The 12141-nt window shown below is 63.8% G+C and overlaps 1 protein-coding gene across 6 annotated transcripts in view; it reads left to right on the top strand.

Annotated features, from left to right (window-relative positions):
• LOC138720463 (dedicator of cytokinesis protein 2-like) overlaps positions 1-11973 on the top strand; it is a 57261-nt gene extending 45288 nt beyond the window's left edge. For 3 of the 6 annotated variants that reach the window (XM_069856697.1, XM_069856696.1, XM_069856699.1), the window contains 24 exons: positions 636-734; positions 910-1004; positions 1598-1676; positions 1756-1856; positions 2014-2072; positions 2717-2865; positions 3389-3474; positions 4112-4268; positions 4668-4708; positions 4867-4957; positions 5029-5148; positions 5560-5649; positions 5728-5832; positions 6064-6205; positions 6736-6817; positions 6909-6993; positions 7602-7688; positions 8657-8833; positions 8910-8993; positions 9448-9585; positions 9761-9846; positions 10378-10528; positions 10640-10748; positions 11636-11973. In XM_069856697.1, the coding sequence (XP_069712798.1) occupies positions 636-734; positions 910-1004; positions 1598-1676; positions 1756-1856; positions 2014-2072; positions 2717-2865; positions 3389-3474; positions 4112-4268; positions 4668-4708; positions 4867-4957; positions 5029-5148; positions 5560-5649; positions 5728-5832; positions 6064-6205; positions 6736-6817; positions 6909-6993; positions 7602-7688; positions 8657-8833; positions 8910-8993; positions 9448-9585; positions 9761-9846; positions 10378-10528; positions 10640-10748; positions 11636-11916 (2694 nt within the window). In that variant the 3' untranslated portion in view covers positions 11917-11973. Of the gene's footprint in view, positions 1-635; positions 735-909; positions 1005-1597; positions 1677-1755; positions 1857-2013; positions 2073-2716; positions 2866-3388; positions 3475-4111; positions 4269-4667; positions 4709-4866; positions 4958-5028; positions 5149-5559; positions 5650-5727; positions 5833-6063; positions 6206-6735; positions 6818-6908; positions 6994-7601; positions 7689-8656; positions 8834-8909; positions 8994-9447; positions 9586-9760; positions 9847-10377; positions 10529-10639; positions 10749-11635 lie in introns of those variants that run through there. The other 3 variants (XM_069856698.1, XR_011337406.1, XR_011337407.1) reach the window with 3 other exon arrangements.
• Positions 11974-12141: the final 168 nt, after the last annotated feature.

The following is a 12141-nucleotide window of genomic DNA, read 5'->3' as shown; positions in this document are numbered from 1 at the left end:
GCCTCCTCTTCTCCAGGATAAACCCCCCCAGCTCTCTCAGCCGCTCCTCTTCTTCTCCAGCCCCCTCCCCAGCTTCGTTGCTCTTCTCTGGACTCGCTCCAGAGCCTCAACATCCTTCTTGTGGGGAGGGGCCCAGGACTGACCCCAGGATTCGAGGAGCGGTCTCCCCAGTGCAGTGGAGGCACCTCCCGTGCTGGTCCAGGCTGGGAGAGTTGGGGTTGTTCCACCTGGAGAAGAGAAGACTGCGGGGAGACCTCACGACAGCTTCCAGCAGGGAAAGGGGCTTCAGGAGAGCCAGGAACCAGCTCTGGATCAGGGAGGGCAGGGACGGGACAAGGGGAACGGTTTTGAGCTGAAAGAGGGGAGGTTGAGATGAGAGCTTAGGGAGAAATGTTCTCCTGGGAGGGTGGGGAGGTTGCCCTGGTTGCCCAGAGCAGGGGTGGCTGCCCCATCCCTGGAGGGGTTCCAGGCCAGGTTGGATGGGGCTTGGAGCCCCTGATCCAGTGGGAGGTGTCCCTGCCCAGGGTAGGGGTGGCACTGGATGGGCTTTGAGGTCCCTTCAACCCAAACTATCCCATAGTCTCACAAGGAACCAGGGAGCGCTGGGCAGCCCCTGATCAGCCCCTCTCCCCCAGGGCCACTACGTGGCCTGCATGGCCGCCATCCTGAGCCAGATGGACCAGGACCACTACAGCTCCTACATCCGAGCGTTCCCTTCCCGGCCAGAGCTGATGGTGAGTGCAGCCCCACACAGCGACCCGGGCTCCCATCCCAATGGTCCCAGTCTCCTGCCTGCACTGGTTCAGCGCTGCCCCTCTCCCCGCTCCGTGGAGGAGAAGCTCAGCACAGCGTCGCCCCGGGAGGGCATCGGGGTCCAGCACAGATCCTGACATCTCCTCCTCCTGGCAGGACTTCCTCATGGAGACCTTCATCCTCTTCAAAGACCTGATCGGCAAGTCGGTGTACCCCTCCGACTGGATGGTGATGAACATGGTGCAGAACCGGTGAGGACCTCAGGGAGGGACCTGGGGTGGGAGTCGGGGCTGGATGTGGGGACCTGGGATGGATGGGAGGACATGGGTTGGATGGTGGAATGTGGGGTGGATGGGGAGAACCTGGAGTGGATGGGGGGATGTGGATTGGATCATAGAATCATAGAATCACTAGGTTGGATGGGGAGGACCAGACTGGATTGGGGGACCTGGGCTGGATGGGAGAACATGGGTTGGATGGTGGGATGTGGGGTGGGTGGGGGGGACCTGAGCTGGATGGGAGAACCTGGGATGGATGGGAGAACCTGAGGTGGATGGGGGGATGTGGCGTGGATCATAGAATCACTCGGTTGGATGGGGAGGACCAAGGTGGATGGGAGGACCTGGGGTTCAGATGGAGTGGGATATGGGCAGGACTGGGATGTGGGCAGGAGCGTGGATGTAGGTGGGAGCACGGATGCAAGCAGGAGCACCCTCTGAGCCCCCGCCAGCCCCCACCACCGCTCCTCGCCATCACCGGGAGCCCCCAGCCCGGCTCTTCCTTGTCTGCGGGTCGGTGTCCCGGCAGTGTGGCTGCTCAGCGTCCCGCATCACTCCCCCCACAGCGAGTTCCTACGCGCCATCAACCTATTTGCCACCACCCTGACGGAGAAGTTCCTGAGCAACAGCAGCTTTGAGCTGCAGGTGAGCGAGGCTGTGTGGCTGCCGGTGTGCAGGACTGGGAGGGGACCCAGCCCGGAGCTCAGCCCTGTTTCCATCGCAGCTTTGGAACAACTACTTCCACCTGGCCGTGGCTTTCCTCACCCAGGAGTCCCTGCAGCTGGAGAACTTCTCCCAGGCCAAGCGCAGCAGCATCCTGGCCAAGTGAGTCCCCCTCACCTGCGCCAGCTCCAAGCTCCGTGGCTTGGATTCAGGTCCCAGCCACGGCACCGCACCGAGCCACAGGGACAGGGATCTGGGGATGATCGGTGGGGATGTGCTCGGGCTGCACGGTGATGCCAACCCACATCCGTGCCGGCAGGTACGGGGACATGAGAGCCGCGATCGGAGCCTCCATCCGGGACATGTGGTACAGCCTAGGTGAGCCACGGCGAGTCCCTGTGGGATGGAGGCTCCGTCCCCCAACGGGAGCTGGGAGCGGGACGCTTGGAGTGTGGGGTGGGGGAGCCTGCGGTGTGAGCGGGGCCTGCGAGGCTGCGGGCACGATTCTGGGGATGCGATGGGATGTGGGATGCGAGGGGATGAGGGATGCGAGGGGATGAGGGATGAGAGAGGATGAGGGATGCAAGGGGATGAAGGATGCGAGGGGATGAGGGATGCAAGGGGATGGGATGGGATGGGATGGGATGGGATGGGATGGGATGGGATGGGATGGGATGCGACGCTATACGATGCGATGGGGTAGAGGATCAGGGGAACGTGAAGGGATGGGCTGTGCAGGGGCTGTGATGGGATGTGCGATCCAGGGGATGCGATGGGATGTGCAATGTGAGGGATGTGCAAGCCTGTGGGGTGTGCACATCTGCAGTCCTGCAAGGCTCTGGGTCTGCGAGCCCGCAGGCGCTGTGACCATGCTGAGCTCGTGCTCCCCGGGGCAGCCTCTGCTGTCCGAGCTGGTGTCTGCCTGCAGCCCTGCCATCCCATTCCCCACTCCTGCAGGCCGTGGGTCCCAGGGAGCAGGCTGCAGGACCCCAGACCCCCCCAGCCCTCTCTGTCCTCCCCAGGCCATCGCAAGATCGAGTTCATCCCCGGCATGGTGGGTCCCATCCTGGAGATGACGCTCGTGCCGGAGCTGGAGCTGCGCAAATCCACCATCCCCATCTTGTTCGACATGATGCTCTGCGAGTACCAACTGACCAGGAGCTTCAGCCGGGTGAGCACCCAGGGCCAGCGTGGCCCCATCCTGCTCCTCACCTGGGCTGGAGCGTCCCTTGGGGGGTGCTCAGCATCCCCGCTCTGCTCCTGGGACGTGGGGCTGCGGGAGGGAGGAGGGACCGGGATGAGGGGGGGACGAGGGACAGGGATGAGTGAGCTGTTGGGGATGTGAGGAGCTGGGAGAGCTGCTGGGCAACACAGAGGATTCCCCAGGGATGAGCAGGGACCCTGCACGCCTGGAAATGGGAACACGGTGGGAGGCGAGAGGGATCTGCACAAACCTCTGGGCTTCCACTCGGCTTCCTTCATTGCTCTGAGTTTTCCTCATGCAAGCGGCTTTTCCAGTTCACAATGGGGTGTGATTTACCTCTTTGGAGCTGGAAACCCTTCACCCCCCGAGCCTGGGGGTGGTTTGGGGGTCTGAGGTGGCTCCAGTGCCCGCAGCCGCTCCTGTCCCAGGGCTTTGGCCCCGTGTCCCAGGGAGCCCGAGCTCAGCACCTCCCGGGCTCCTGTCCCTGCAGTTCGAGGATGAGATCCTGCGCAAGCTGGACAGCGAGGTGGAGGGCGGCCGCGGGGACGAGCAGTACAAGCAGCTCTTCGAGAGCATGTGAGTGCGCAGCGACGTCCCTGCCGCCTTCTCTCCCCAGCACGACCCTCTGCCCCAGCTCGGCTGCCCCACTGCCCCTAGCGCGCTGCTCTGCCCCACGGCAGGGCCTGAGCAGATGAGGGCTGCTACCCAGGCAGCATCCGATCCCCCCAGCCCACCGCGGCGGCTGGGCCAGCCTGCCCTCCGCGATGCCCCTGCCCCAGGAATCAACCCTGCTCTGCCCCAGGAGCTGCTCCTGCCCTGCCTGGGCGATGCTCCTGCCCTGGGTGATGCTCCTGCCCTCTGCAATGCCCCTGCCTTCTTCTGGGTGACGCCTCTGCCCTCTGCAAAGCCCCTGCTCCTCAGAATGCCCCAGCCTCAAGTGATGCTCCTGCCCTGGGTGATGCCCCTACCCAGGCTTTCCTCATGCCCCGTCCCTGCTGTGCCTGTCAATGACAGCCCAGGGCTCGGTCCATCTCACTGCAGACCAGACGTTGCTTTTTATTCCTTGTCGGGGGGCCTGGTGCCCCTCAACCCCCTGCACCTTGGGGAGCTGAGCTGGGCTGCGCTGGGAGCAGCGTGGAGCTGATCTGGGCTCTACTGGGAGCACCGTGGAGCTGATCCGGCAGCGAGACCCGTGCCCTCCCCTCCTGCCCAGCCTGCTCAGCTGCTGCCGGAGGCACCCCGAGTTGGCCAAGCCAGGGGAGAGCTTTGTGGCGCTGGTGACGGGGCTCCTGGAGCGGCTCCTGGACTACCGGGCGGTGATGAACGACGAGAACAAAACCTACAGCATGAGCTGCACCGTCAACCTCCTGGTGGGACCCTGCCCTGCACCCCCTGCTCCCCAGGGCTCAGCCCTAACCCCGTTCCCCAGTCCCCTTTGTCACCCCAGGGACCACGGTGTCCCCGGCACAGCCGAGATAGAGGGCATGGTGCTGGACCTGGTGTCCCCGGCACAGCCGAGATGGGGTGTGCGGTGCTGGACCCGGTGTCCCTGGAGCAGCTGGGATGGGGTGTGTGATGCTGGACTCGGTGTCCCCGGCACAGCTGAGATGGGGTGTGCGGTGCTGGACCCAGTGTCCTTGGTGATGCTCACCGGGGAGGCACCACATGGCATCCGCAGCCGAGGGCAGCCCAGTCCCTGTGCCAGGGATGCCAACAGCAGCACCGTGACCCCAGGGTCACTCAGACCATCCTCGTCTGCTCTCTCCTAGAACTTCTACAAGGAGATTGACCGCCAGGCCATGTACATCAGGTAAGCGCCGGCAGGGAGACCAGCATTGTCGGGGCAAGGGGGTCCAGGGCTCCAAGCTGCCTCAGGGACCTGGGATGGGGACGTCAGGGTGGCCCGAGGGGCTCTGTCCTGGACACGGGGCACAGCGCACGCTGGACACCCCGTGCCCTCCTGGCCAGGTACCTGTACAAGCTGAGGGACCTGCACGTCAGCTATGAGAACTACACAGAGGGAGCCTACACGCTGCTGCTGCACGCACGGCTGCTCAAGGTGGGGCACGGGGGGCCGGGGGGCTGCCAGGAGGGACCCCGGGGCTGGGTGTGACGCGGTGCCCTGCACAGTGGTCGGACGAGGCGACGGCAGCGCCCGTGCAGGGATTGCACAGCCCCCACCTGCACACCCAGCGCCAGCTGAAGGAGGCTCTCTACAACCAGATCATCGACTACTTCGACCGAGGCAAGGTGAGCGTGGCAGCCCACACGCCCCTGCTCCGAGCCCCCAGGCCCAGCACAGCCTGCCCACCCTCCTGCGCCTGTGGTGGGGCGTCCCGTCCCGTCCCGTCCCGTCCCATCCCGTCCCATCCCATCCCATCCCATCCCATCCCAATCCAATCCCACCCTGTCCTGTTCCATCCTTGGAGTGTTCAGGGCCAGGTTGGATGGGTCCTTGGGTAACCTGATCTAGTGGGGTGTCCCCAGTGTCCCCTGAGATCATCCTTGTCCCCTGGACACCCCCAGTGTCCCCAGCTCACCCAGTCCCCTAGAAGCTCCCAGTGTCCCCAGCTCACCCAGTCCCCTAGAAGCCCCCAGTGTCCCCAGCTCACCCAGTCCCCTAGAAGCCCCCAGTGTCCCCAGCTCACCCCGTCCCTGTAGATGTGGGAGGAGGCCATCCTCATCTGCAAGGAGCTGGCGGAACAGTACGAGAGCGAAGTCTTCGACTACGAGATGCTGAGCGACATCCTGGTGGGTGCACGGCCGGCGATGCCAGGGAGGGACGGGGCTGTGGGACCCCAGCCCCACTCCTGCCCCTCTGCCACGCAGCAGCGGGAAGCTGCGTTCTACGAGAAGATCCTGAAGGTGCTGCGCCCCAGCCCCGACTACTTTGCCGTTGGCTACTACGGGCAGGGCTTCCCCACCTTCCTGCGGGTAAGCGGCAGCGGGCACACAGCCCCATGGCCATTTCAGCATGACCCCTGCAATCCCTGCTCCCTGGGGACAGGGTCCCTCGGTGAACAGGTCCCCAAAGTCTCCCTGCACCCCTGATGCGCTGGGGCTGAGCATCACCCACACCTGCACCCCTGACACGCTGGGGCTCAGCCGAGGGTCCCTGTTCCCACTGTGCAGCACTGGGATGAGTTGCATCTTCCTCCCCTGCAGAACAGGGTCTTCATTTACCGGGGCAAGGAGTATGAGCGCCGGGAGGACTTTGAGATGCGACTGCTGAGCCCCTTTCCCAATGCTGAGAAGCTGAAGAGCACGTCCCCGCCGGGCCAGGACATCATGGGCTCCCCGGGCCAGTGTATCCTCTGCGGATGGGCCAGGGGGCGGCCGGTTCCCGGTGCCGTTGGTCCCATGTGCCACCCCCAGCACCTTGGGGCTGTCATAGAATCATAGAATCACCAGGTCGGAAAAGACCCACGGGATCATGGAGTCCAACCATTCCCATCAATCACTAACCCATGTCCCTCAGCACCTCGTCCACCCGGCCCTTAAACCCCTCCAGGGAAGGGGACTCAACCCCCTCCCTGGGCAGCCTCGGACAGGGACCAATCACCCTTTCTGTAAAGAATTTTTTCCTAATGTCCAGCCTGACCCTCCCCTGGTGGAGCTTGAGGCCATTCCCTCTCGTCCTGTCCCCTGGCCCTTGGGAGAAGAGCCCAGCTCCCTCCTCTCCACAACCTCCTCTCAGGGAGTTGTAGAGAGCAATGAGGTCTCCCCTCAGCCTCCTCTTCTCCAGGCTAAACAACCCCAGCTCTCTCAGCTGTCCCCTCCCTGGGTCCCCTTTCCCCCATCCCTCTCCGTGCACCCATGGCTCCTTCACTCCCGCAGACATCCAGTGTTTCACGGTGCAGCCGGTGGAGGAAGCCAAGCTCCGCTTCAAGGGCCGGAGCATCCCGGAGCAGATCACCAAGTGAGTGTCGGGGTGCGGAGGGGGCACCCGCTCTGCTTGGGGGGACGCAGTGGAGCCCCCTCCCACGCTCCAACCCTTCCCCGTGCTGCAGCTTCTACAAAGCCAACCACGTCCAGAAGTTCAGCTACTCACGCCCCTTCCAGAAAGGCCCGAAGGACCCGGACAATGAATTCGCCGTGAGTGGGACCCTGGGCTGGGGGGACAGGGGGAGCTGGGAGAGCCCCGTGAGGAGCTGGGAACCCTGAGGAAGAGGGGATGCAGGAGAGGGTCTGGGGATGGGGAGGGAAGTGGGGTGGGGATTTGGGAGCCCCAGACCTATGGGATGGGGAGGTGGGAGCCCCAGAACTATGGGATGGGGAGGTGGGAGCCCCAGATCTATGGGATGAGGTGGAGCAAGCCCCAGACCCATGAGGTGGGGATTTGGGAGCCCCAGACCCATGGGATGGGGAGGAGCAAGCCCCAGACCCATGGGGTGGGGATTTGGGAGCCCCAGACCTATGCGTTGGGGAGGTGGGAGCCCCAGATCTATGAGATGGGGAGGAGGAACCCCAGATCTATGGGATGGGGAGGTGGGAGCCTCACATCCATGGAGTGGGGAGGAAGGAGCCCCAGACCCACAGGATGGGGAGGAGGGAGCCTCACATCCATGGGTTGGGGAAGAGGGAGTCCCAGACCCATGGGGTGCAGAGGAGGGAGCCCCAGGATCCTCAGGGCAGCCGAGATGTCCCAGGAGGATGGGGAGGAGGGTGGTGCGATAACCGCTGCCCCCCTGCCCACCCCGTAGACCATGTGGATTGAGCGAACGACCTTCCTAACTGCCTACCCGCTGCCTGGCATCCTGCGCTGGTTCGTGGTGACCTCCACCAGCACGGTGAGGAGGGGGCGTGGGGAGCAGGGACTCCCCTGAGCAGCATCCCAGACCCAGTCCCCAGTCTTTTCCATGCTTCCCAACTCCAGTAGCTGAAGCTGGAGTGCAGGACGCTCCCCCCTCAGCTCGGGTTCCAGCATCCAAGGGGCTCCAAAGGGCTTTGTGGGGCAAGATGATGGAATCATGGAACGGTTTGGGTGGGAAGGGACCTCAAAGCCATCCAGTTCCACCCCTGCCACGGGCAGGGACACCTCCCACTGGATCAGGGGCTCCAACCCCCATCCAACCTGGCCTTGAACCCCTCCAGGGATGGTGCAGCCACCACTTCCCTGGGCAACCTGGGCCTCACAGAGAACATTCCTTCCTCAGATCTCCTCTAAACTTCTCTTTTTGTTTGAACCCATCAACTGCTGTCCTATTGCTACAGAGCTTGTAAAAAGTTCTCCTCATCTTTCTTACAAGCCCCTTTTAAGCACCAAAAGGCCACAATAAGCTGGACCCAGGACCCAGGGTCTCAGAGCGGAGCAGAGGGGCAGGATCCCCTCCCTCCCTGCTGGCCACGCAGCTCTGGATGCAGCCCAGGACACGGGGGGTTTCTAGGCTGGGAGTGCACATTGTCAGCTCATGTTGAGCTTCTCATCATCCAGCGTCCCCCATCCTTCTGCTCAGGGCTGCTCCCCATCTCCGTGTCCCCCACCTGTATCCGTACCGGGGGCTGCCCTGACCCTTCTCCAGCCTGTTCGGGTCACTCCAATCCTTCTGGGGCACCAACCACACCGCTCAGCTTGGTGTCACCCACAAACTTGTTGAGGCTGCCCTCAAGACAATTGTCTCCATCATTGGTGAAGATATTAAACTGCGCTGCTTTAACGATGTGCGACCCTGGAGCTGGGGGCGACCGCGCTGCCAGCCTCACCGGGACCGGGCAGGTCTCTTGGTCATCCCTCACCCTTCCTCCCACCTGGGCGCAGACAACCATCTCCCCGCTGGAAAACGCCATCGAGACCATGATGAGGACGAATGAGAAAATCATGAGCGAGATCAACCGGCACCAGAATGACCCCAACCTCCCCGTCAACCCGCTCTCCATGCTGCTCAACGGCATCGTGGACCCCGCGGTCATGGGTGGCTTCGCCAAATACGAGACGGTGAGGATGCGTGTGGGCGCTCGGGGCTGGGCACTGCGAGCTGCCCAGCCAGCAGGACTGAGAGCTGGTGGCACAGGCTTTTTTCCAGGAGTCCTACCTGCAGGAGCATCCCGAGGATGTGGGGAATGTTGAGAAGCTGAAGGACCTGATCGCCTGGCAGGTAGCACCCGGCGGCAGCCCCATCGCGGGGACCCCCAGACCCCGGTGGAGAAGAAGAGGAGCAGCTGAGAGAGCTGGGGGTGTTTAGCCTGGAGAAGAGGAGGCTGAGGGGTGACCTCATTGCTCTCTGCAACTACCTGAAAGGAGGTTGTGGAGAGGAGGGAGCTGGGCTCTTCTCCCAAGGGACAGGGGACAGGACGAGAGGGAATGGCCTCAAGCTCCACCAGGGGAGGGTCAGGCTGGACATTAGGAAAAAATATTTCCTGGCAAGGGTGATTGGTCCCTGCCCGAGGCTGCCCAGGGAGGGGGTTGAGTCCCCTTCCCTGGAGGGGTTTAAGGGACGGGTGGACGAGGTGCTGAGGGACATGGGTTAGTGATTGATGGGAATGGTTGGACTCCATGATCCTGGGGGTCTTTTCCTGCCTGGTGATTCTATGATTCTCTGATTCCCGCAGACGCCGCTGCTGGCCGAGGGCATCCGGATCCACGGGCAGAAGGTGACGGAGGACCTGCGTCCGTTCCACGAGCGCATGGAGCAGTGCTTCGTGCAGCTGCGGGCCAAGGTGGAGAGCCAGTATGGGGTGCGGGAAATGGTGAGTGCCGGGGCTGCACCCCGCTCATGATTTTCTTGGGGGGATGGCACTGCCGTGGGGTGCCTGGTGCTGGCACCGCACCGGGACGGGGCAACTAGGGCTCCGCTGGCACAGCCGGGGGCACGAGGCTCCGCACTCCCACCCGCCCCCGTGGTCAGGATCCCCATGTTCTCAGTTCTGCTTCGAGGAGCGTCGGAGCGGGCGACCGCGGTCCCTGGCCTGGGGAGCCGACTGGGAGCGGCCGAGCCATGCAGGAGACAGGCGAGTGCGGCGCTGGGGTGCGCTGGCCCCGGCCACCCCTCTCCCCCACCGCACTCACCCATCCTAGCCCTCCTCCACCCCAGATGCTTCCATCCCGCTCCCACCCTGCTGCTCCCCCAGGTGCCAAGCTGTGTCCCCCTGCTCCCATTCCCCCTGCTCCCATTGCCCTGATCCCATTCCCCTGCTCCCATTGCCCCTGCTCCCATTCCCCTGCTCCCATACCCCCAGCTCCCATTCCCCTGATCCCTTTGCCCTGATCCCATTCCCCCTGCTCCCATTCCCCTGCTCCCATACCCCCAGCTCCCATTCCTCTGATCCCATTCCCCTGCTCACATTCCCACTGATCCCATTGCCCCGATCCCGTTCCCCCAGCTCCCATTGCCCCTGATCCCATTCCCCTGCTCCCATTCCCACTGCTCCCATTCCCACTGCTCCCATTGCCCCTGATCCCATTCCCACTGATCCCATACCCCTGCTCCCATTCCCACTGCTCCCACTGCCTCCCCCTCACCAGCCACGCTCTCTCCACAGCTCGGAGGGACTCCTGACCCCGAAGCGTTCCCCGCGTGGCTCCGAGAGCGAGGATCGACGGACCGAGCGCAAGGAAAGCCGCTCCAGCACCTTCTTCGGGTACCGGCGGCAGGACCCGCGCCAATCCGTCTCGGAGCCACTCGAGCCCAAGGTGATGCCCGACACAGCCCAGTAGGTGCCGGGACCCCTGTGGGGCGCGCTGCACACTGCTAGAGGCTCCTGCATTCATTCCCTGGGGTGCTGAGTCCCCTCTGCACCCCAGGAGGAGAAGCGGAGACTCTCCCGCATCGTCAGTGAGAGCATGGGCAGCTCCGATGGGAAACAGCCCCTGCCAAGCCGAGAGGCGTCCGGTGCTCAGCCCGGCTCTGCAGGTAACCCCACCACGCTGGGGCTCTGGCTGCCTTCCCAGGGGTCGAGGACAGCTCTCCGTGGGGACAACTCCAACCCTACGCCCAACTCCAGGTGATCCAGGCCAGGCTGGATGGGGCTTAGAGCCCCTGATCCAGTGGGAGGTGTCCCTGCGTGGGGTGGAACTGGGGGAGCTCCAAGGTCCCTTCCCACCCAAACCATTCCACAATTCTCTGATAACAGCTCCCCATGTGAAGTTGTCCCTTCTCGCTTTCCCATCACGGCTGGGGGGAACCTTTTCCAGCTCCAGCCCTCTCTCCAACCCTGTGCGGCCTCCAGGTCCCCACCAATCGCTCCCCACGGAGCTGCCGGCCGCTGAGCCCAGACCTCATTCTGGTGGGTCTTGGTGCCGAGATCAGCTCCCAGTGGGATCCAGGCCCCCAGCCCAGCCCTGCTCGCACCCCAGGCGGCCCCCTGCCCCGCTGCCTCTGCCCTCGCTCTCTAGCAGGCAGGACCACCAGCTCCAGCAGCCCTGGGCATGCCAACAGCCACCGGGCTCTGGGATCTGCTCTGCTCATCGCATCCTATCCCCCATTTCCATCCACTCCCCATCCCCATCTCCATCTCCTCCTCATCCCCTCTCCGTCCCAATCCTAACCACATCCCCATCTCCTCCTCCTCATCCTCTCCCCATCCTCTCATCTCCTCACCATTCCCATCCCACCTCCATCCCCTCCCTATCTCATCCCCATTCCCATCCCACCTCCATTCCATCCCCATCTCCTCACCATTCCTATTCCACCTCCATCCCCTCCCCATTCCCATCCCACCTCCATCCCATCCTCTTCTCATCCCCATTCCCATCCCACCTCCATCCCATCTCATCCCCATCCCCATCCCATCCCCACAGGTCCCTCCGCGTCCCCCACCGGCTTCGGCGGGCGCGTGAAGAGCGCCAGCAAGGCGCCGCCGCTGCCGCGCAAGATCAGCCCCACGGTCTACGAGACATTCCTGGATCCAAGCGATGCCGCAGCTGGCAGGAAGGTACGGAGCCCTCGCACCCCCATCACCGCCCTCCTCACCCCCATAACCACCTCCCTCTCCTCGCAGGCGGCCGCGCCGGATGGGAACAAGGGGCTGAAGTCGCCGCCGCCGCCGCCACCGAAATCCAAGCGAGTGTCGCAACTCTGAGCGGCGCCGCAGGATCCACTCGGCACGAGGCTCCACGTCTACGGGGATAAAAGATTCCAGGATTGCGTGTATGCTGGGGCAAGCGGCCGAGCGGCCGCTTGCCCCAGCATACACGCAATCCTGGAATCTTTTATCCCCGCACCTCTTGTGCCGAGCTCTTCCCTCCCCTCCTGCTCTGCACCTCCCGCAGCACCGGGACCATAATCGCGCTCCTGCCTCCTGCTG

Source organism: Phaenicophaeus curvirostris, chromosome 4 (assembly GCF_032191515.1).
Source record: "Phaenicophaeus curvirostris isolate KB17595 chromosome 4, BPBGC_Pcur_1.0, whole genome shotgun sequence".
Classification (NCBI taxonomy): domain Eukaryota; kingdom Metazoa; phylum Chordata; class Aves; order Cuculiformes; family Cuculidae; genus Phaenicophaeus; species Phaenicophaeus curvirostris.
Note: the sequence above shows the minus strand (reverse complement) of the source record. Positions and strands in the feature narration are given on the sequence as shown.